This window comes from Bufo bufo, chromosome 1 (assembly GCF_905171765.1).
Source record: "Bufo bufo chromosome 1, aBufBuf1.1, whole genome shotgun sequence".
In the NCBI taxonomy this organism is placed as follows: Eukaryota; Metazoa; Chordata; class Amphibia; order Anura; family Bufonidae; genus Bufo; species Bufo bufo.
The window spans coordinates 156,015,140-156,037,248 of NC_053389.1; the positions used below are offsets into that span (position 1 = coordinate 156,015,140).

The 22,109-nt window shown below is 42.6% G+C and overlaps 1 protein-coding gene across 1 annotated transcript in view; it reads right to left on the bottom strand.

Annotated features, from left to right (window-relative positions):
- Positions 1-15,778, bottom strand: part of LOC120997173 — a 45,272-nt gene extending 29,494 nt beyond the window's left edge. Inside the window, exons 1-6 of the mRNA XM_040427188.1 lie at positions 15,724-15,778; positions 13,366-13,511; positions 12,873-13,000; positions 9,868-10,015; positions 3,131-3,263; positions 2,896-3,051 (exon numbers count right to left, since the gene is read on the bottom strand). Coding sequence (XP_040283122.1) covers positions 2,896-3,051; positions 3,131-3,263; positions 9,868-10,015; positions 12,873-13,000; positions 13,366-13,511; positions 15,724-15,778 — 766 coding nt within the window. The remainder of the gene's footprint in view (positions 1-2,895; positions 3,052-3,130; positions 3,264-9,867; positions 10,016-12,872; positions 13,001-13,365; positions 13,512-15,723) is intronic.
- Between the last annotated feature and the right edge of the window lie 6,331 nt (positions 15,779-22,109).

Here is a 22,109-nt window from a genome sequence, read left to right on the forward strand (position 1 = left end):
CCGGCGCTTGAACGCCACCCCTGGGCACCTTCAGACCTAATTTGCATATTGAATAAAAGTGTTTTTTGAAGAAAATAAGCGACGGACAGCTAAACGGTAAGTAGCATTCCAATATTGGGACTATAATGCTGATAATGGTGTTAGTGTTCTATAATGGTCAGTTTAGGTGAAAGACTCCCTTTAAAGGGAACCTGTCACCGGGATTTGATGTATAGAGCTGAGGACATGGGTTGCTAGATATCCGCAATACCCAGTCCCCATAGCTCTGTGTGCTTTTATTGTGTAAAAAAAACTATTTGATACATATGCAAATTAACCTGAGATGAGTCTTGTCCCTTAGATGAGTCCTGTACATGAGATGAGTCAGGGACAGGACTCATCTCAGGTTAATTTACATATGTATCAAATTTTTTTTTTTACACAATAAAAGCACACAGAGCTATGGGGACTGGGTATTGCGGATGTGCTAGCGGCCATCTAGCAACTCATGTCCTCAGCTCTATACACAAAACACGGTGACAGGTTCCCTTTAAAGCAGATATGAAAATTACCTAGAGTTACATACTGTGCAGGAAATCAAATGTGAGTCTTATAGACATTTAAAGGGCATCTGTCCCTTGTTCATATGGGCCCCCATTGCTGAGAAAAATTTGTTGTAATATATGCAAATGAGGGGGGGGGGCGTTACTGCTGGAGGCTCTGATCTCTCTGCAACTGCCACATCTTCTGCACATTGATTGCCAGGGACAGGCATGATGATATTTACACTGCCTGGCCCTGTCAATAAAAGTGGAGAGGACACAGCAGTTGCAGAGACAGCAGAGCCCTCTAGGTGTAATTGTAACGCCCCCATTGCTCTTAGAGGATCATTTGCATATATTAAAACTTATTTTTTTCTCAGTAATGTGGGTACATAGGATCATGGGACCAACACAGATGCCTTCAGCTGCCAAGCGCACATGTAACAGGTCAGCCAGGGTCATAGGTACAAATCTGCTGACAGAACATAAAGCATGTTAGGCCGCTGCCACACATTGAGGTTTTCTGATTTCTGAAGCCAAAATCAGGAGTGGATCATAAAAGAAGAGAAATTATTAAGGACAGATACTTCTCCTCTTTTTTGAATGTATGACTAGTTTTGGCTTAGAAAAAAGGCCATAAAAACCTCAACGTGTGGCTGTAACGTGTGTAAGTGTATACAGTAATGTGATAATTAAAGAGGACCTTTCACCGATTCTTACCCTATGAACTAACTATACAGATATGTAGAGCGGCGCCCGGGGATCTCACTGCACTTACTATTATCCCCGGGCGCTGCTCCGTTCTCCTGCTATGCCCTCCGGTATCTCCGCTCACTAAGTTATAGTAGGCGGAGATACCAGTCCCTAAGTTATGGTAGGCGGAGTCTGCCCTAGAGCTGGCCAATCGCAGCGCAGAGCTCACAGCCTGGGAGGTTATTTTCTCCCAGGCTGTGAGCTCTGCAATGCGATTGGCCAGCGCTAGGGCAGACTCCGCCTACCATAACTTAGGGAACGGAGATACCGGAGGGCATAGCAGGAGAACGGAGCGGCGCCCGGGGATAATAGTAAGTGCAGAGAGATCCCCGGGCGCCGCTCCACATGTCTGTATACTAAGGGTACTTTCACACTTGCGTTGTTTGATTCCGGCAGGCAGTTCCGTTGCCTGAACTGACTGCCTGATCAGGCAAACTGTATGCAAACGGATGTCATTTTTTCTGACTGATCAGGCATTTTTCAGACTGATCAGGATCCTGATCAGTCAGAAAAATGCCTGATCAGTCAGAAAAATGCATTGCAATACCGGATCCGTTTTTCCGGTGTCATCAGGCAAAACGGATCAGTTTTTTTTTTTTTTTTTTTCATTTTTAAAGGTCTGCGCATGCGCAGACCGGAAGGACGGATCCGGCATTCCGGTATTTTGAATGCCGGATCCGGCACTAATACATTCCTATGGAAAAAAATGCCGGATCCGGCATTCAGGCAAGTCTTCAGTTTTTTTCGCCGGAGATAAAACCGTAGCATGCTACGGTTTTCTCTTTTGCCTGATCAGTCAAAACGACTGAACTGAAGACATCCTGATGCAAACTGAACGGATTACTCTCCATTCAGAGTGCATGGGGATATGCCTGATCAGTTATTTTCCGGTATAGAGCCCCTGTGACGGAACTCTATGCCGGAAAAGAAAAACGCAAGTGTGAAAGTAGCCTTAGTTCATAGGGTAAGAATCGGTGAAAGGTCCTCTTTAAGCTTTAATTGGTTTCAAAATGGCAGCTTGCAATGGTGGATCATGGGAGATGTGTATTACAACAAAATAATTTATCGATTAACCTGACCTCCTATGGGTGCACTGTCTATAGAAAGATAAAATTTCCACAAACAGTTGGGTCACTATGTAAATATATCACATTACATAATCTGCCTGTACTGACGATCACAACTGCAGTCGCAAATGTAAATGGAAACGGACATCAAGCTTGTGGACAGACATTCACCCTCTCTTCTACATCAGATGACTGTACATTGCCTGGTGTAAAGACGACACTTTCCAGAACAATAAAAAAGTGCGCCAGCTCTGTGCAGACACTGAATAAGAAAGGAATGCTTGGAGATTTCAGCTCTGAAGTTAATAGACTTGTGACTGCAGTTCAGGGGTATAATACAGGCAATAATCCAAGATTAGAACAAGATACATAATGCAATACAAGTAATGCAGTCCATTTTTATAAATGACTCATCTATGTAAATGATGTACATGTACATCTACCGTATACAGACATTGTAAAATGCTGTTGGTGGGAATGTGTTACAGATATTGGGCTAAAGTGGAATTATAATTAACAATTAAAACTTATTTGTCAACTGGTCACATCATTACCGTTCGGTGATATGCTCAGCTGAAATAAAACAACGTCGCCCTTTTTGAGGCACAGGATAGGATTGGGTATTCTGGGCAAAGATACAGCGCCTGCCGATGTGAGGACCTGATCAACAGCACGTGATTTCCTGGGTGTTGGCACTGACCACGAATCTCCTAAAATAATTGAATAATAAAAAATATTCAGATACAGCTCGCAAACTCAACACTTTATAAATGCAAACCTTCTTCTGACCTGTCAGAAAGGCTTCGATGACTTGAGCGCTGGAAAGAATGACACCGAATACCCCACTAGGACTGAACAATACAAGGTGCACTTGCTCACTGCTCCACGTGTGGTGATCAGGACCCAGGACATTCATCACCTCCTGAGCAACACAGAAAGTAAAACTCTAGTTGTAACTCCACTAATAAACGGATAAACGGTTACCACTGGTCCGAGACAGATATCTGGCCTGAATATCACTAGTGATGACATTTTTTAGGAAGAGGTTGTTCCATGTGATTTTTTTTCCAAGTTTATTTTTACAAATTTCATTAATGAGCATCACCAAACAAACATTTTATATCATCTATACTATGACTGGAAAATTCATTAGTAGGTAAAGACTGGTGTAGATTTAATCTAAACTTGATGCCAGTTTTCTGGCATAAATTATGATAAATGTGTCAGAAAGAGAAGGCCCTGTCCACCTCTTGCTAAGCCTGGTTCATTCTTTGGAAAAGTGGTGTTAAAGCTGCTCTCAATCAAAGCCAAATAAATTTGCTCTACTGCTCCAAATTATCTTAATCTTAGGATTCTACATGCATGGAAGAAACAGCACTGACACCAGACTAGGGTCAAAGCAGTTCTAATTTATTACAGGAAGTTAAGCATCCCCCCTGAGGGTCGTGGCATTGTTCCATTGGCTAGAATACAAAAATAAGAAAAGAGATAACACTTGGCATCTGCGCATTGTGCATACATTTACTAACTTTGATATGCAAAATATGTAAACATCTAGGTGCCAGCGCCATATTGTAATGGCTTCACACTAACAGCAGTACAGCAAATGTCATATATGACACATCAGGGAGGAGGGTCCTCTTGGATAAGGTGAATAAGGCGTTAGCTAAGAGCTGGAGGATATGGGGGCCATCTTAGTTTATCAAGAATGATATCCACATCTCTATCAGTGGCATGATCATCATGAAATCCCAAAAGTCACACATTTTTCCCCAAAAATGCTGCCTATGTATAAATGTGTGACTTTTGTATGTCAGGAAACTGGTGTACAGCTTAACAATTTCACCTCTGTGTCATATTTTACTGGTGCACTAGTCAGTCGCTAGAAAATATTGGTGGCAAGCTACTGTGTGCCTTCTCAAACAGTTGATCTGTCGGAGTGCCGGGTGTTGGATTCCCACCGATCAAATACCGATCACCTATCCAGATGATAGGCCTTCAGTATAAAAGTCCTGGAAAACCCATTTAATACAGTACATGCCAATCTCTTTCTAACAAAGCTAGAACCAGTCCTGTACCCCACATGGATCCAGAGATCTCCTCATTCATTGCTCTATTCCATTTATTTCAAGCTGGCAGCTCAGAGGGGATATCCTGTTCAGGAGGTGTGTCGTTTTTCAGGGGGTGTTTTCCTTTCACAGGTTCGAACAGTATGGCTGGTGGCAGTAGTATGGAATTGAGCACGTGAGACCACCTCAGCAAAGTAAACAGAGTAATGCGTAAAAGAACAAACAGCAGGAGCCGTTATACAGGCAGCTTTTATTGAATAACTCAGTGGCTATACTAAATTTTTAACTACATGTGATTACATAAGTATTCACTCCAAGTTCTGGTTTGAAACTTGTAGGTTATTTTTTATGAGACAACCCCTTTAAAAGTTAGAAGAAAAGAGCAGCAGTTATATCTGAACGACCAGAGGAGATTTTTGTTTTAATGCCCGCAATAAAGGTAAGCATTCATTCACTCTATTTCTACCAGGCTTATTCTCCTATTCCAGCCCCAGGAGAGTCTCTATCATGTAAAGCACAGGACGCATTCTACACTTAAATACAGAAGATCAAATCAATCAGAATGAGAAACATGACAAAAGATCTTCTGCAAACAGCCATGTCACATTACAGATGCAAACTGACACCGCATACAGTGCACTGCAGATCTTCACCCAGTCTGTGAACTTGTGCTATGACTCATTGCAGCTTTCTCAGAAAAGTTATATTTGTGCAGGATATGTTGGCTTGTGCATGTTCCTGATACACTGTATTCGCGCGTTCTGAGAATTCTAGTTGTAACATAGCAGGAAGGGCGTGAATTATGTGCTAACTATACTTACACAAGTAAAATTATGATTTAACCACTAGCATAATAATAATACTATAATACTCAAATTATATATACAGTGGATATAAAAAGTCTACACACCCCTGTTAAAATGTCAGAACTTTTTCCACCTTTAATGTGACCTATAAATTGTACCACTCAATAGAAAAACAAACTGAATTTTTTTAGGTGGAGGGAAGAAAACAAACAAAAAAAAAAAACTAAATGTGGTTGCATAAGTGTGCACACCCTCTTATAACTGGGGATGTAGCTGTGTTCAGAATTAAGCAATCACATTCAAAATCATGTTAAATAGGAGTCCGCATACACCTGCCACCATTTAAAGTGCCTCCGATTAACCTCAAATAAAGTTCAGCTGCTCTAGTTGGTCTTTCCTTAAATTTTATTAGTCGCACCCCCAAGCAGAAGCCATGGTCCTCAGAGAGCTTCCAAAGCATCAGAGGGATCTCATTGTTAAAAGGTATCAGTCAGGAGAAGGGTACAAAAGAATTCCCAAGGCATTAGATATACCATGGAACACAGTGAAGACAATCATCATCAAGTGGAGAAAATATGGCACAACAGTGACATTACCAAGTCCCTCCAAAATTGATGAAAAGTCGAGAAGAAAACTGGTCTGGGAGGCTACCAAGAGGCCTACAGCAACATTAAAGGAGCTGCAGGAATATCTGGCAAGTACTGGCTGTGTGGTACATGTGACAACAATCTCCCGTATTCTTCATATGTCTGGGCTATGGGGTAGAGGGGCAAGACGAAAGCCTTTTCTTATGAAGAAAAACATCCAAGCCAGGCTACATTTTGCAAAAACACATCTGAAGTCTCCCAAAAGCATGTGCGAAAAGGTGTTATGGTCTGATGAAACCAAGGTTGAACTTTTTGGCCATAATTCCAAAAGATATGTTTGTCGCAAAAACAACACTGCACATCACCAAAAGAACACCATACCCACAGTGAAGCATGGTGGTGGCAGCATCATGCCAAGGGGCTGTTTTTATTCAGCTGGAACTGGGGCCTTAGTTAACCTAGAGGGAATTATGAACAGTTCCATATACCAGTCAATATTGGCAACAAATCTTCAGGCTTCTGCTAGAAAGCTGAACATGAAGAGGAACTTCATCTTTCAGCATGACAACGACCCAAAGCATACATCTGAATCAACAAAGGAATGGCTTCACCAGAAGAAGATTAAAGTTTTGCCATGGCCCAGCCAGAGCCCAGACCTGAATCTGATTGAAAATCTGTGGGGTGATCTGAAGAGGGCTGTGCACAGGAGATGCCCTCGCAATCTGACAGATTTGAAGTGTTTTTGCAAAGAAGAGTGGGCAAATCTTGCCAAGTCAAAATGTGCCATGCTGATAGACTCCTACCCAAAAAGACTGAGTGTTGTAATAAAATCAAAAGGTGCTTCAACAAAGTATTAGTTTAAGAGCACACTTATGCAACCATATTATTTTATTTTTATATTTGTTCTTCCCTTTACCTAAAAGATTTCAGTTTGTTTTTCAATTGAGTTGTACAGTTTATAGGTCACATTAAAGGTGGAAAAAGTTCTGAAATGATTTATCTTAGTCTCATTTTTTTTACATCACAGAAACCTGACTTTAACAGGGGTGTGTAGACTTTTTATATACAATGTATCTCTCTCTCTCTATATATATACACAGTATATATAAAGGCAATGAAATCGGCATCAGAGTTTCTGCCTACTGTGCCCGTGAACACCAGGTAACCATCCAGAATAGACAAGCAGCAAAAAGACCATGGCATCGCAGGCTTTAAATGCAGCTCCAAGGCATTTTATTCAAGCAGTCATGTCCACCACAAAGATAATCAATGTTTCGGCAGTGCAACTGCCTTTTTCAAAATGACTTGGGGTTGCATTTGAAGTCTGCAATGCTGTGGTCTTTTTGCGGCTGATTATATATACTGTATATACTCATCCGTTTCTCCAGCGCTGCTCTCATATCTTCGCCGCTGTTTGCGGTGACATGCCTGGATAAGGCACATTATAGCTGCATCCAATCATTGTCCTCAGAAGTCTACACCTGAGGCCAGTGATTGGCTGCAGCAGACAAATGCTGTATCTGGGCAAGTTACGGATACTGTTTGAAAACAAACAGTGGCAGGAGTACTGGACCAGCTCTGCAGAGAACAGCGTTGGAATAACGGGTGAGGATGTAATATTATTATTTTTTATTATAAGACATCGTAGGAATTGTCCAACATTTTTAATCATCTCAGACAACTCCTTCAAGCAGAATTAAAAAAGTGTAGCAGTGTTATCTCAGAAAAGGATCCTGCCTATAGACGTAAATGTTTGTAGAAGTTCTGCAGAACACTACAGTCAGGCTCTCCCAAGTGGTTGGTAATAAGATGAAATAGACTGCATGTGTCTGTCTGATCCACTGCAGAAATATCTGCGACTGGCCTGCTCATCTGAAATTTATGCACCTGTTGCATCCAATTCACATATGTGGAACTGATCTTCAGCTACGGAATTTTCTACAACAAATATGACCATTTAAATTGTATATATTTTACAGCTAAAGAACTCCACCTTGTGGCCATCATGTGTGCTACGCATTTCAAAGTTAATTTGTTAATTAATCTTGTGGGTTCCCTAGGCAACACAGTGGAATTTATATTTTCTTATCATCATTTGGGTAAGAAACAAAAATGATAATCTATGGCATATGGTAGAATTACTTGTAATTTGTTGCTAAAAATTCAGAATGTGTGCCTGATTTGGAGGGATATAGTTAATGGCTACCAGTATATAACTATATATATAACTTCATACATTATGCAATGAATGCGGCGGGCCGCAGGGGTGGTTCGGAGGATAGGAGGAGTTGTACTCATGGTGGCAGCTTTTACTCCAGTGCTCCCTCAGGCCATGTAGTGGTAGGGGGCACACTCTTTGTTCCCTTGGGACACACTCAGATTCTAGGGCCCCCTTTCTGGTGGTAGTAGAGGTGCACTTTATGTAAATAGGTTTTTGGGGTACAAGACAGAGTCCCTAAATGTGGAAATGCAATGTAAATGTTGGAGCAGACAATGAGGAGGCCAGTATTCCCACAAACAAACAGGTGATGCTTTACTGAGCAGCTCGGCATCCATGTACTTGCAAGGGTCAGTCCAGTCTTTTCAGATGTTTTAGACAATTTCCCCCAAGGCTGTGGTCATGGGAGTGTAGGCTGTTTACTAGTCTCTTGTGAGTTTCTGTCCAGATAAGCAATGGAGCCTCTCTATATTCTGCGTAATCTCCTTGAATTAGGCCAAGGGGTGCTGTCTTTCTCTCTTGCAGATTTCTGCACTCTCATACTTTTTCTGTGTAGCCATGGTTTGTCCCCTATATGATAGAATAAGTTGTGTTCCTTTCTCAGGTTGCTGACTCTCTCAAAATGTGGCACTACAATGCCCAGCTAGCTCAATAAGTACTTCTGCTGTACCCACTGCGGGCTCAGATTATAACAGGTGCTCATGCTGTTTCTTAAGTATGGCAGGATATCTGAAACTTCTATTCTCACCAAATGGAAGTGAAGTCCATAGCCTTAATTCATACCTCCCAATCATTCCAGATCCGACGGGACAGTCTCAGGTTTCAATGGCTGTTCTGCAGTCCTGGAACAGCTGAGATATGTCCTGCTCTCATAGGACGCAGAGACAGCTGACTGTAATGGTGAAGCAGGGAGCCACCCGCTCCCCGCTTTACCATTCAGCTCAGCTGCCGGCCCTCCACAGCAGACACAATATGCTGTCACACATCGCCTGGTCTGTGTAGGAGGAGCAGTACAGGCTGGGAACTAGCTGGTGCACTCCTCCTACACTGCTCAGCAGAGCCATGTGTGACACCATATTTTGCCTGCTGGGGAGTGCTGGGTTAGCTGTGATGATCATTGGGTGACCATTTATGTTTTTTTTTTACTTCCTGTAAAGGGGACACATCTGGGCATAACTACTGTGAGGGAGCACATATCTTACATAACTACTGTGAAGGGACAATGTGGGCATAACTACTATGAAGGGACACATCTGGGCATAACTACTGGGAAGGGTGCACAAGTGGGCATTACTACTGTGAGGGGACAATGTGGGCATTGCTACTTTGAGGGGCACAGTGTGGGCACTAATACTGTGATCGGGCACAGTGTGCACACTACTACTGTGACAGGGCACAATGTGGGCTTAACTACTGTGTGGTGGAATAAAGGGGAAATAATTACTATGTGGGGGCATTAAGAGGACTGGGTGTGTATAGTTATGTTTTGGGTGGAGTTAGAGGCCTAGCCTAGTATGAAAACATGTGCCAGTGTCTTGTATCCCTCAGCACTCTCCTTTGTACTTGGTAACTTGTTTTTCAGGGCTGTTATCTCCCTGTTGTTCTGTTGCTGCACTCTCTCACACAGCCACACACTGAGGCCTCACATTTCATTTTTTAAGAGACGTGCTATCCACATTTTCTGCGGACAGCACACGTACCCATTGATTTTAATGTGTTTCTTCACACATCTGTAGTTTTTTACATCTGTGGGTCAGTAAAAAAAAGTCATGGAGATATGCGCTACCTTGGTCCATGAAGTGGACCAGACACACCCATACAAGTGGAAAACCTGCCTGCCACATACCAGTTTCCGGCTTCTTCTCTTCTCAGACTCTTCAATTTGTAGCTGGAACCGCATGTTGGATCCAAAGCTCATTGATATACGTGGTGCCTTCATGAGGCAGAAGCGATCACACAGTTCTTCAGCTGAGACATACTGTAGACACTGGCACCTGAATAAGATAATATAGACATCGGCTTAACCAAATCAGAGTTCAGTTTACCATTCTTCAGCTCATCAAATTATATACATTTCATTAATTGTACCCTGTACTAATCCGAATTACAGCCTGTATTATACTCCAGAGCTGCACTCAGTATTCTGATGGTGGAGGTACTGTGTACATACATTATATTACGTATCCTGTACTAATTCTGAGATACATCCTGTATTATACTCCAGAGCTGTACTCACTATTCAGCCAGTGATGTCAATGGGAGACATCTATCAATGTCTTTATGTCACTAATGTGGTGTAAAAAAGTTGCAAATGATGGCGTTCACCATATGTGCACCAAAATCCCTTGGTTGAACTTGATGGACTTATGCCTTTTTTGAACCGTATTAACCATGTAAAGGTCAATTCACACATCCGTGTGTGTTTTGCGGATCCGCAGATCCGCAAAACACGGACACCGGCAATGTGCATTCCACATTGCAGGCACTTAATAGAAAATGCCTATTCTTGTCCGCAATTGCAGATAAGACCTGGACATGTTTTATTTTTTTCGGGAACGGAAATGCGGACCCGGAAGTGCGGGTCCGCATTTCCGGATCCGGGCTGCACATCGTGCGGCCCCATAGAAATGAATGAGTCTGCAATTCCGTTCCGCAAAATGCGGAACAGAATTTCGGGCGTGTGAATGGACCCTAACTATGTAAAAATTTGCTACTTTTTAAGCTTTTCGATACTCTTCCCATGTGCCTAGAAAAGGGATGGGGCTTACTGGAAGGGGGTGGGGCGTCGCAAAGCCTGTCAGATTTACTATAACTTTCACTGGAAAGCGATGCAAGTTATAACTTAAGTCTACGCCAGTCTGTAGCTGGTGTAGACTTGTGCCTAATTTATTAAGAGGTATCTGCCTCTTAATAGGGGGTCATGCACATGGCCGTTGCCAGGCCGTGCTGTATTGCTGCCCGCAAACAGCAAGTCCGCAATATGCGGGCACCAGCCATGTGCACCCCTCATGACGGATGCAGACCCATTCACTTGAATGGGTCTGCAATCCGGAAGGTCCGGTTTCTCTCCATGCTTCCGCGTGCTTTTCGTGGTGCGGTCGGATCACGGACCCATTCAAGTTGAATGGGTCTGGATGCATCTGAGAAATCCGCACGGATGTTGCCCGTGCATTGGAGACCACAAATTGCGGACACCAATGCACCAAACGGCCGACCAACGGCCGTGTGCATGAGCCCTAAATTAGATGCATCTCACACCAGTGCAGTGAGATCAAGACTGGCATATGGGTATGCCAGTCTTGATAAATGTTCCCCATTGTGTACATACATTACACTACTTATCCTACAATGTTCCTGAGTAACATACAATAGTATATGCCAGAGCTGCACTTCTATTCTGCTGGTGGAATCACTGTGTACATACATAACATTACTTATCCTGTGCTGATCCTAAATTATAACCTGTAATATACTCCAGAGCTGCATTTACTATTCTGCTGGTGGAGTCACTGTGTACATACATTACTTATCCAGTACTGCTTCTGTGTTACAGTGTATTCTGTATTATACTACGGAGCTGCATTTACTATTCTGCTGTTGGATTTACTGTGCACAGTTTATACATTACTTAACACTTACTGATCCTGAGTTACATCCTGTATTATTCTCCAAAACTGCCCTCCCTTTTTTGCTGATTGAGTCAGTATGTACATTACATTACTTATCCTGAACTGATCCTGAGTTACATCCTGTATTATACTCCAGAGCTGCGCTCACTATTCTGCTGGTGGAGTCACTGTGTACAGACATTACTTATCCTGTACTGATCCTGAGTTACATCATGCATTATACTCCAGAGCTGCACTCACTATTCTGCTGATGGAATTACTGTGTACATACATTACTTATCCTGTACTGATCCTGAGTTACATCATGCATTATACTCCAGAGCTGCACTCACTATTCTGCTGATGGAATTACTGTGTACATACATTACTTATCATGTACTGATCCTGAGTTACATCCTGTACTCTGCTAGAGAAGTTACTGAGGAATATTTTTCAAAACTGGTGCTCCCATACACTAATCTTGATCCTTTGCTGGAGACTTCAGCTATAACTTACACCCGTTTCTGGTGTAAACTATACTAAATCTGGTGGACTGTGCGAAGCCCCGCCCCTCCTGATAAACCCCACCCCTTTACCAGCATTTTCGAAACAGTTTGTGAGAACCTCTATAAGACGCAAATATGGCGTGCACCATAATCTACAATTTTTGAACTGCACTATTGTGTAAATACATGACATTACTTATCTTGTATTGATCCTAAATTATATCCTGCATTTAACTCTAGAGTTGCATTCATTGTTCTGCTGGTATGGTGTCTGTCTGCCTCCTGTACTGTTCCTGAGTTACAACCTGTATTATACTCCAGAGCTGCACTCACTATTCTGCTGGTGGTCTCTGTGTACATACATTACATTACTTATCCTGTACTGATCCTGAGTTACATCCTGTATTATACTCCAGAGCTGCACTCACTATTCTGCTGGCGGAGTAACCCTGTACAACCATTATATCACTTATCGTGTGCTGATCCTGAGTCACATCCTGTACAATACTCTAGAGCTGCATTCACAATTCTGCAAACTTCAAAGTTGAAATCTCCTTGTTGGTTCTCTGTCTGCACAGGGCTTACTCTGTAAATTGAGGCTGTAACACCATTCATTTATAAAAAAAAAAATTCTATGTAGCTCATTTGTAGGCAAACTGGACATACTGTATGCTTTAACCAATCAACAAATATGCTAAATGTCGCCGTACAGAGGCGACTAACTAGATGAGACTGACATTCCCAGCTCTGCGCTGAGCTCTCCGCCCTGAAGACCGCATGATGGCGTACAGTCATGATGCTCCGGGTGTACACACTTTCTTGTAGATGAGAGGCGCACTTCAGCACTAGAACAGCGTTCTGCCACCTGCACGTAAGCATGGAAACACAATTTCACATACACTCAGCGTTAACATTTGGAAAGTTAAAAAAAGGAAATATAACACTCAAAAAGGCGGAAATCGGCAATGTGTGAACTCAGCTCTATTTGGCTAATACTCAATACTCTATGGTGCATTAGTCCTATATGCCAGTGGTCACCAGCTGCTGTAAATCTACAACTCAAAGGATGCACTGGTGGGCAAAGGCTGCAAAAGCATGTTGAGAGTAGTAGTTTAGAAACAGCTAGAGAGCAACAGACTAGAGACCACTGCATCCTGCTATCTCTAATCATCCAGATGGCTGTCTTATTTTCCATGCTGAGAACACATTTGCCTGTTCTTTTTGCTGTACCTGTGGCTGGCAGTCTAAGTCACTGTTGCTGTCCGATCTCTGTTGCTCCCGGTTGTCATAAAACACAAATCCAGCCTGGCAGATGCAGGAGCCATCAAATTCCTGAAATGAGCGGTTCAGTCCTCGGCAGACACAGCTCTTGGAACCTTAGGGTCGTTTGCAACAGAAAAACCATCAGGATAAATGAACCTCACCATGAGATAAACCATTAAAGGGGTTGTCTCATCATAGACAATGGGGGCATATCGCTAGGATATGCCCCAATGGTCTTATAGGTGCGGGTCCGACACCTATATCGAGAATGGTGGCTGTAGGACTCCGGCCACCACCAAGCCGGCTCCCCATAGAAATGAATGGGAGCGTACCACGCATGCGCAGCCCCCGCTCCCATTCATTTCTATGGGGCCGACGGAAATAGCCGAGCTATTTTTGCTGGCCCCATAGAAAATGAATAAAGGGCGGCTGCGCATGCGCAGTGCGCCCTCCTTCACTTGTGGGGCTCCATTCTCGATATAGGTGCGTGTCCCAGCGGTTGGACCCGCACAAATAAAACAATGGGGGCATGTTTTAGCGATATGCCCCTATTGTCCATGATGAGACAACCCCTTTAAGTAAGAGAAGGCTTGGGATAACCTTCGTGAAACTTAGAATGTCAGCACAGTATATGGTCTGACCGCAGCAATAATTGTATGTGCTACACCTGCCTGTACAAATATATGTGCACGGCCGGTATAAGGCCTCATGCACACAGCCATATCCGTTTTGGCAGTCCACAAAACACGGATACCGGCCATGTGTGTTCAGCATATTGTGGATCGTTACATTCTGCTCTCTGTTAACATCACATTTTTGTCATCTGTTTGACATATACTTTGGGGAAAAAAAGATACAAAAGAGCAGCACACCACGGTTTTGCATCTTGCAGAGTCCGGTGAAAAAAACGTGTACATTAACGTGTAGTTTTTTTTTTAACTCTATGGTGAATGGATGCCACTGTATGGCATCAGTCTGAGGCATCCATTAACACATGTTTTTTGTATACGTTAAACAGATAACAAGGACAAGAACAGGACATGCTCTATTTTTTTGGTGGGGCCGTGGAACGGACATACAGATGCAGACAGCTCCATTGAAATGAATGGGTTTGCAAAAAATTTGAATCTGATATGGACATGAGGCCTAAACCTGCCTTTACACACAGGTTTTTGCAGACATTTTTCTGCACTTTCAAATTTTTAGGGGTGTTTTTTGTGCCTGCCTTTTTGTTAATTTGGTGGCTTTTTTATTTTTCTTACTTCTTTTCAAAAAACGAAGCATGCTAGAGCTCTTAGGCCTCTTTCACATGGGCGTCACGTTTTGGCTCCACATGTGTCCTGGGTGCATTGTGGCAAACCCGCGCGTGTAGGTACGCAATTGCAGTCAGTTTTGACTGTGATTGCGTTCTGTTGTTCAGTTTTTATCGCGCGGGTGCAATGTGTTTTGCACGCCCGTGATAAAAAACTGAATGTGGTACCCAGACCCGAACTTCTTCACTGAAGTTCAGGTTTGGGTTCAAGGTTGTGTAGATGTAATTATTTTCCCTTATAACATGGTTATAAGGGAAAATAATAGCATTCTTAATACAGAATGCTTGGTAAAATAGGGCTGGATGGGTTAAAAAAAAAATAATTTAAGATTTAACTCACCTTAATCCACTTGTTCACGCAGCCCGGCTTCTCTTCTTTCTTTTTTCTTCAGGACCTGGGTAAAGGACCTGTGGTGATGTCACTGCGCTCATCACATGGTCCATCACCACGGTGATGAATTATGTGACAGACCATGTGATGAGCGCAGTGACGTTACCACAGGTCATTTTCCTCCTGCACAGCAAAGAAGAAGAAAGAAGAGAAGCCGAGCTGCGCGAACAAGTGGATTAAGGTGAGTTAAATTATTTTTTATTTTTTTTAACCCCTCCATCCCTATTTTACTAAGTATTCTGTATTAAGAATGCTATTATTTTCCCTTATAACCATGTTATAAGGGAAAATAATATAATGATCGGGTCCCCATCCCGATCATCTCCTAGCAACCGTGCGTGAAAATCGCACCGCATCCGCACTTGCTTGCAGATGCTTGTGATTTTCACTCAGCCACATTCATTTCTATGGGTCCTGCGTTGCGTCAAAAAAAACGCACAAAGTAGAGCATGCTGCGATTTTCATGCAACGCACAAGTGATGCGTGAAAATCACCGCTCGTGCACAGCCCCATAGAAATGAATGGGTCCGGATTCAGTGTGGGTGCAATGCGGGTGCACCTGCGTGGAAATCTCGCCTGTGTGAAAAAGGCCTTAGCATTTTTTCAGGCGTTTTCACATCACCTTCTCTATAGGGGAAGCATGCCATGAAGAAAGTGGCAAGACAAATCTCCGTCATTGTATCAAATTGGTGTAAAGGAAAGCTGGTTTAGTTACTCATAGCAACCAATTAAATTCCACTTTTCATTTTCCAATGGAGCTCTGAAAAATAAAAGGTGGACTCTGATTGGTTGCTATGGGCAACTAAGCCAGTTTTCCTTTACACCAGTTTTGATAAATTGACCTCACCGTGTGCAAAAAATGGCTGAAAAAAAAATGCCAAAAGCATGCGGCAAAAACAGCAGATGGCCAATGAAAAATGCATGCTGTTATCCTGCCTTGTTTACTGGCAAAAAACACCAGAGAAAATGCACTTGTGTAAGGATCCTAAGAGTAGCATTGTAGTGCACATCTGTATATTACATGGATAACTATTCATGTGAACACCTACCATGACATTGAGGCAAGGGCTATACGGCGACACTGGTCGTGCGACACCTGTCACGGCCAGGACCACTGAGTAGTGGTGATCCCATAGAAAAGAATGGGATCGCCGTGGCAGTTGCAAGATATCCATCACCGCTGCTCTGCAATCCTGGCCGCGACAAGTGTCGCCGTGTACCCTTGCTTTATTTCCAAAAATTTCTTTCAGACCATTTGGGTGATTTTACAAACCTGGCTGGGAATAGGATGAGCTTCCACACAGAAAGCATGACACCTGGCCTGAAAGGTGGTTGTAAGTGCCAGCTGGGCATGGCTGGCAGTCATCTAATTCTCTTCCTCGAGTGCTGTTACCATAAGTCCCAGGTGGACAAGGCACTGGTGCTGTGGCACTGGATGGGCAGTAATGGCCAGCCAGGCAGGGGAAGGACTTGTAGTTGTCCACACCTATAGTGGAGAGGATGGAAAGTACATGGACACATTAGGTGCTACACATACAGTTGTTTTTTTTTTACCTTAATGAGGTAGTGCAAGAATGAGGAGATTTTTGGCAAACGTCTCCATTCTACTAGACCTGCAAAGGGAAGATGACTTACCTGCTTCCTGGCGCTGGCTTCCTGCACCTTTTCCTGCAGGCCTGCAATGCTCCACTGAGCTACATTGATGTCAACCTGCAGTTTGCCATCGCCGCAGCCAATCACAGGCCATGGTGGTTTCTGACTCCCTTTCACGTCATGAGAAATAGTAACATGGCACAAGGGGAGCTGGACACCTCTGTGGCCAGTGATTTGCTGCGGCAATGTCAAACTGGATGTTGATATCGATGAAGCCTAGCAGAGCAAGCCTACAGGAAAAGGAGCAGGGAGCCGGAGCCTCGAAGCAGGTAAGTCACCTTCCCTTTCCAGGTCCGACAGATTTGGGGGGTTGCCATTCTTGCATAACCCCTTTAATCATTTTAGCTATGGGCCCTTTCTGAAACACCAGGGTGAGACCACAAGGCTATGTACACCTTTAGTCCTATATTTCTCCATGATAACATAGAACACATTTTCTGTAATGTAATCCTGCTGTCTTGCAGTCTTGTATTTTCTCCCATTTGTCCCCTACTAGGGATTAGTGAATAATGTTGATATAAATTATTTTTTTTTAAGTCAGATTCTACCAAATTTGGGTGAGAGGCATAGAGAGACAGAAAGAGAAAGAATATAGAGAGATGGAGAGAGAGAGAAAAAGAGAGAGGGAGGCTTTTCCAGATAATTAGCACTTTCAATTTGGGTAGAATTTATTCCGACCAGAATCAAATTGTATGGGTGAATCAGCTGAATCGGACCAAAATCAAATTTTGAAAAATTCGGATCTCTGTCCCATACTTTGTTCTATTTGTTAGGTTGGGCTACTGTAGTTTCACACTAGTGATAGAGATCCGGTAGAGTGTTCTGGCAGCGAACAGCCTGCTGGATCTTTTTGCATTCCAGCATTGCCAGAAGCTGGCAAGTCCTCGTCAGGCCCATTAACTATAATAGGGACCGGAGGAGATCCGTTCGCAGTCCAGCAAATATGTTGAGAATTGGCCAGAAGAAAACTGCTGCAGCCGGATCTCTGCCGGGCCCCATTATAGTTAATCAGAATGGAAAGAGATCCAGCGGGCTGTTACACGGCAAATAAATTGGCAGTAACAAGCACGGATCAATAGCACTCGTTTATTTTCATTTTTCTGTTGCAGTTATCATGGGGGGGTTGTACAATCATTAGTGCGTTCTTTTATTTCTCCCCTCCTCTCATGTAGCACATCCTCTTTTTACACAAGGGAATAGTCTGTCGACAAATGTTAATTTTCATGTCATCCTAAAAGATGTGATAAACGACTAATGCACGTTTTATCGTTTGATCACTGGGCATATTTACACTGGTCAAGAATGAAGGTTCATACTAACTACATATCATTCAGGCGCTCTTAATAATGAATTCTTACTCTGTTCAACTGACTTCCTAGAATACATGACAACGGCCCTTTTACAATCTTGCTCAGTTATTTTTAAAATTCATTGGCCAAGATTTACTAATGTGCCTGCGCCTACAAACTGGTGTAAAGTAGAACTGGCTTAGTTGCCCTTAGCAACCAATCAGAATCCATCTTTAATTTTTGAGAGCTCCTTTGGAAAATGAAAGGTGGAATATGATTGGTTGTTGTGGGCAACTAAGCCAGTTCTACTTTACACCAGTTTTGATAAATCTCCCCCAATGTGGTCAAAATTGTTCCATAATTCTGATGTAAAATTCTGTCTCAAAGTAAACTAGCCAATAGTTAGAGAAAAGTGTCTATCCCTGTGCCACATTTATCATCCAGCCCAAGCCCCTCTGAACAATCTGGTGCAGGTCTAGGCAGCTTGTCTAATTTTGCGCCATCTATAATGGTATGACCACACTGCATGGTTATGATCCTGGCGAGTCGCGGCCAGTTGCAGTCAAGAACCACGCAGTCAATTAGACTGCAGCTGTCTGATATGTTACTATTTAAGACTAATATAACCAATGAAGTATCTTGAATACTGCACGGCCATTTAAGGGGTTGTGTCACTTCAGCAAGTGGCATTTATCATGTAGAGAAAGTTAATACAAGGCACTTACTAATGTATTGTGATTGTCCATATTGCCTCCTTTCCTGGCTGGATTAATTTTTCCATTACATTATACACTGCTCGTTTCCATGGTTACGACCACCCTGCAATCCATCAGCAGTGGCCGTGCTTGCATACTATAAGAAAAAGTGCCGGCCTCTCTAAGGTTATGCTGGTGCTTTTTTCGAAAGTGTGCAAGCGTGATGGAGAAATCAATCCAGCTAGCAAAGTAGGCAATATGGATAATAACAATACATTAGTAAGTGGCTTGTATTAACTTTCTATTCATAATAAAAGCAATTTGCTGAAGTGACACAACCTGAAGTCTTCATTAGTTAAATATAAAGCATCTGCATCCTAATTGTCCACAGCTGGCTGAGATCTGACCGGATCACGACCACGCCGGGTGGTTGTACACTAAGCTTAGTAAATCTGCCCATTATTCTTTTTTTTTATAATACCCCACCTGTATTTTTGGTGCATAAGACAATTATGTGATGGGGGCATGCTTTACAGTTTCAGTGTTGGGCAGGTGGTTCTTGTCCTGTCCAGTCTCTTTTAGTGCAATGGCATACAGGGTAATAAAGCAATGCAGATATGATCTAATAGAGGGAATGTTTAGAGAGGAGAGCAAGGATGTGGAGGTTTTCTGGAGACTTGAAAGTAAGCTGCTGGATTGTACTGCAAGGGAATATAAAGGGGCACATGACAGCAAGAGGATCAGAAGCATAGTAAGAACATTAGGAAGGGATTAAATGGGTTTTCCAGGATTTTGATACTGATGACTGTAGCTGGCCAACTAATACCTGTCCTAGGTTGCTAACATAGCTTATATGTTTATACAGCTAGACCTGCCAATAACCTTAATACAGTTCCTATGTTTGTGTGTTAAAGACAAAAGCTGATTTATTTACAGTGACTTCATGTTTGGATGTCATAAAACTGTTATATATATTGTGTTCACAGAAGCAGAAAAGATAATATGCCTTTAGGATTCATCATATGATGTGAGGTAAGCTCAATGACACAGCAGAAACAACAGAAAGCATAGAGTTAAACTGTTGTTGATGAGCAGGAGTCTAGACCAATCACAGCCAGCCTCACACACAGCAGGAGTCTTGGCCAATCACAGCCAGCCTCACACACAGACTGTGTGGGAAATTCCCTAGCAGGAGCGACTAGAAATTATTATTCACCAGAGAGAGAAGCTGAACAGACATTCACTTCACTAAGAGCTGTGATTTAAGGAAGCAGATAGGCCAAAATAGGTATTTAAAACAGTTATATAATGTTCCTACTGTTAATATAGTGATTAGAATTGTATACTGAACCAGTTATGTGTGTTTATTTACAGTTCCACCAACTGCAAACTACAAAGTTCACAATCCAAATTCAAATTCCAAATTGCAATCCAAATTGCATACAACCATACCAGATCATAATCAACCAATCTGCAAATAGTTACTGCTAACTGCATATTGCAAATTGCGACCAAATTCAGCAAGTGAACTATTAGTTAGACCTCAGATATACCTCTCAGAGAGATCATAAAGTGCTAAAATAACTTAAAGTGAGAGTACAGATACTCAAGAGAGAAATATATCCACCATTTTATGTTGAATGACAAGATTGAACAGTTGAACCACCATCCTATGCATACTGCCATTTTGTTATATCTTTTCAACACCTGTTATGTAAATGGACGATCTGCTGCGGAGGCGGCAGTGTTATATGAAGAAAAGTTGAAGTTAATAAAGAAGTTATTTCAAGCATTTGGTGTGCTACTTAAACCTACTGTTTCCATAGAACGGCACTAGAGGAATTACAGAGTAATAGACAGTCTGGTTAGACTAAAAGTCGAAGATATCAAAATTCTTCTAATGCCACAGCGCAAAAGGCACTTCATAGTGCTGCGCCTGCCACAGTGGAACTATTACCCTCAGAGGGCGAAGCGATAGCGCTCCTCAACTTGCACAGAAAAGAGCGCATTAGAGCAGCGGAGCGCCAGCATATACAGTTGTGCAGCAACTGATCCCTGAGTGAGCAAGCAAAGACGCCTCAGCGGAGCTACCATAGAGGCCATTGAACGTGTGCATTAGTCATTCTGCAGCTGACTCTTAAAGTGGCAGAACGGCAAAGGCAAAATAGTCAGAGAAAGAGCGCCAACCCTCCTGCGATCCCTAGAGAGAGAAAGAGACGCATGGTGGGAGGCCAAAGTCCAGAGCTAGAGTGCCCGCACCGCTATCCACGAAGAGGCAATGTAGTGCAGCCAGCTAGTTCCCACCACTAGGCCCAAAGCCTGCAGGGGCGTATCCAAGCCAGCACATCGCAAATCAGCGTATTCAAGCTAGCGCATCGCAAGACAGCGTATCTAAGCACAGATTATCGCAAGTCAGCACGGTGCATCGCAAGTCAGCACAGAGCATCGCATCACATCAAGAAAAGACAAGTCTCCTTTAAGACTGACGTTTGTTTGAGCAACCTACAGATCACAGTATCCTGCTTTTTAGAATAAGGTCAGAGCTTTCCTTTAATACTTCTCATTGCATATAGGCTTTGGCATAAAGAGACATTTTCGTGTTTAGGAATAAAGTAAAACAAAGGACAGTTTGTATTACACAGACTCTAAAGTATTTAAAGTGAAAGTCATTTATTGTCTGCATATATTGCTATTGCATTTAAGGTGAAAGTCATTTATTTCTGCATTTGTCAGTATTGCATTTAAAGTGAAAGGTTTTTTAAAATTCGTATTGATTGTTATAGCATTTAAAGTAAAATGTCTGAACCTGATATTCCTATGCTACTGTTAGAGGATGCAAAGATAGATAAAGTAGAGGGGGAAGAGCAAGAGAACCTGTCTTGAGTTAGAAGAGTCTGATACAGCATTACTCTTGCTTTAAACAAATATAGCCCAAACAGATTAACTTTGGAAGTTGCACTCTGACAGTGCCAACTGGTGGCTGAATAGGAAGCTGAAATCGAGGCACAACACCAACAGATGAAAAGTCTGGAAAGGCAAAAAGAAGTTAAGATCATAGAAGCCAGACTTAGAGTACACAAAGAGCATATGAATCAGAGTAGTCTTAGGTTCAAATCTGTACTAAGTGAAGAAACAAACTCCTATTTTCCTCCATACGCCCAGGAGAATGGAAGGAAATCTCCAGCACTTAGTGAGGAAATAAGTCATTATCCTTCCATCCCTGCTCAGAAAGACAAAGAGAGACCTAGTCCAGTGTTAGGAAAAAGGTGTGTGAACTTACCTTCTATCTTTAACGGAAAAAATGAAGAGGACTCCCCTAATTCAGAACTAAATAAGAAAATAGAACTGGATGATTCTATTCCTAGATGTCA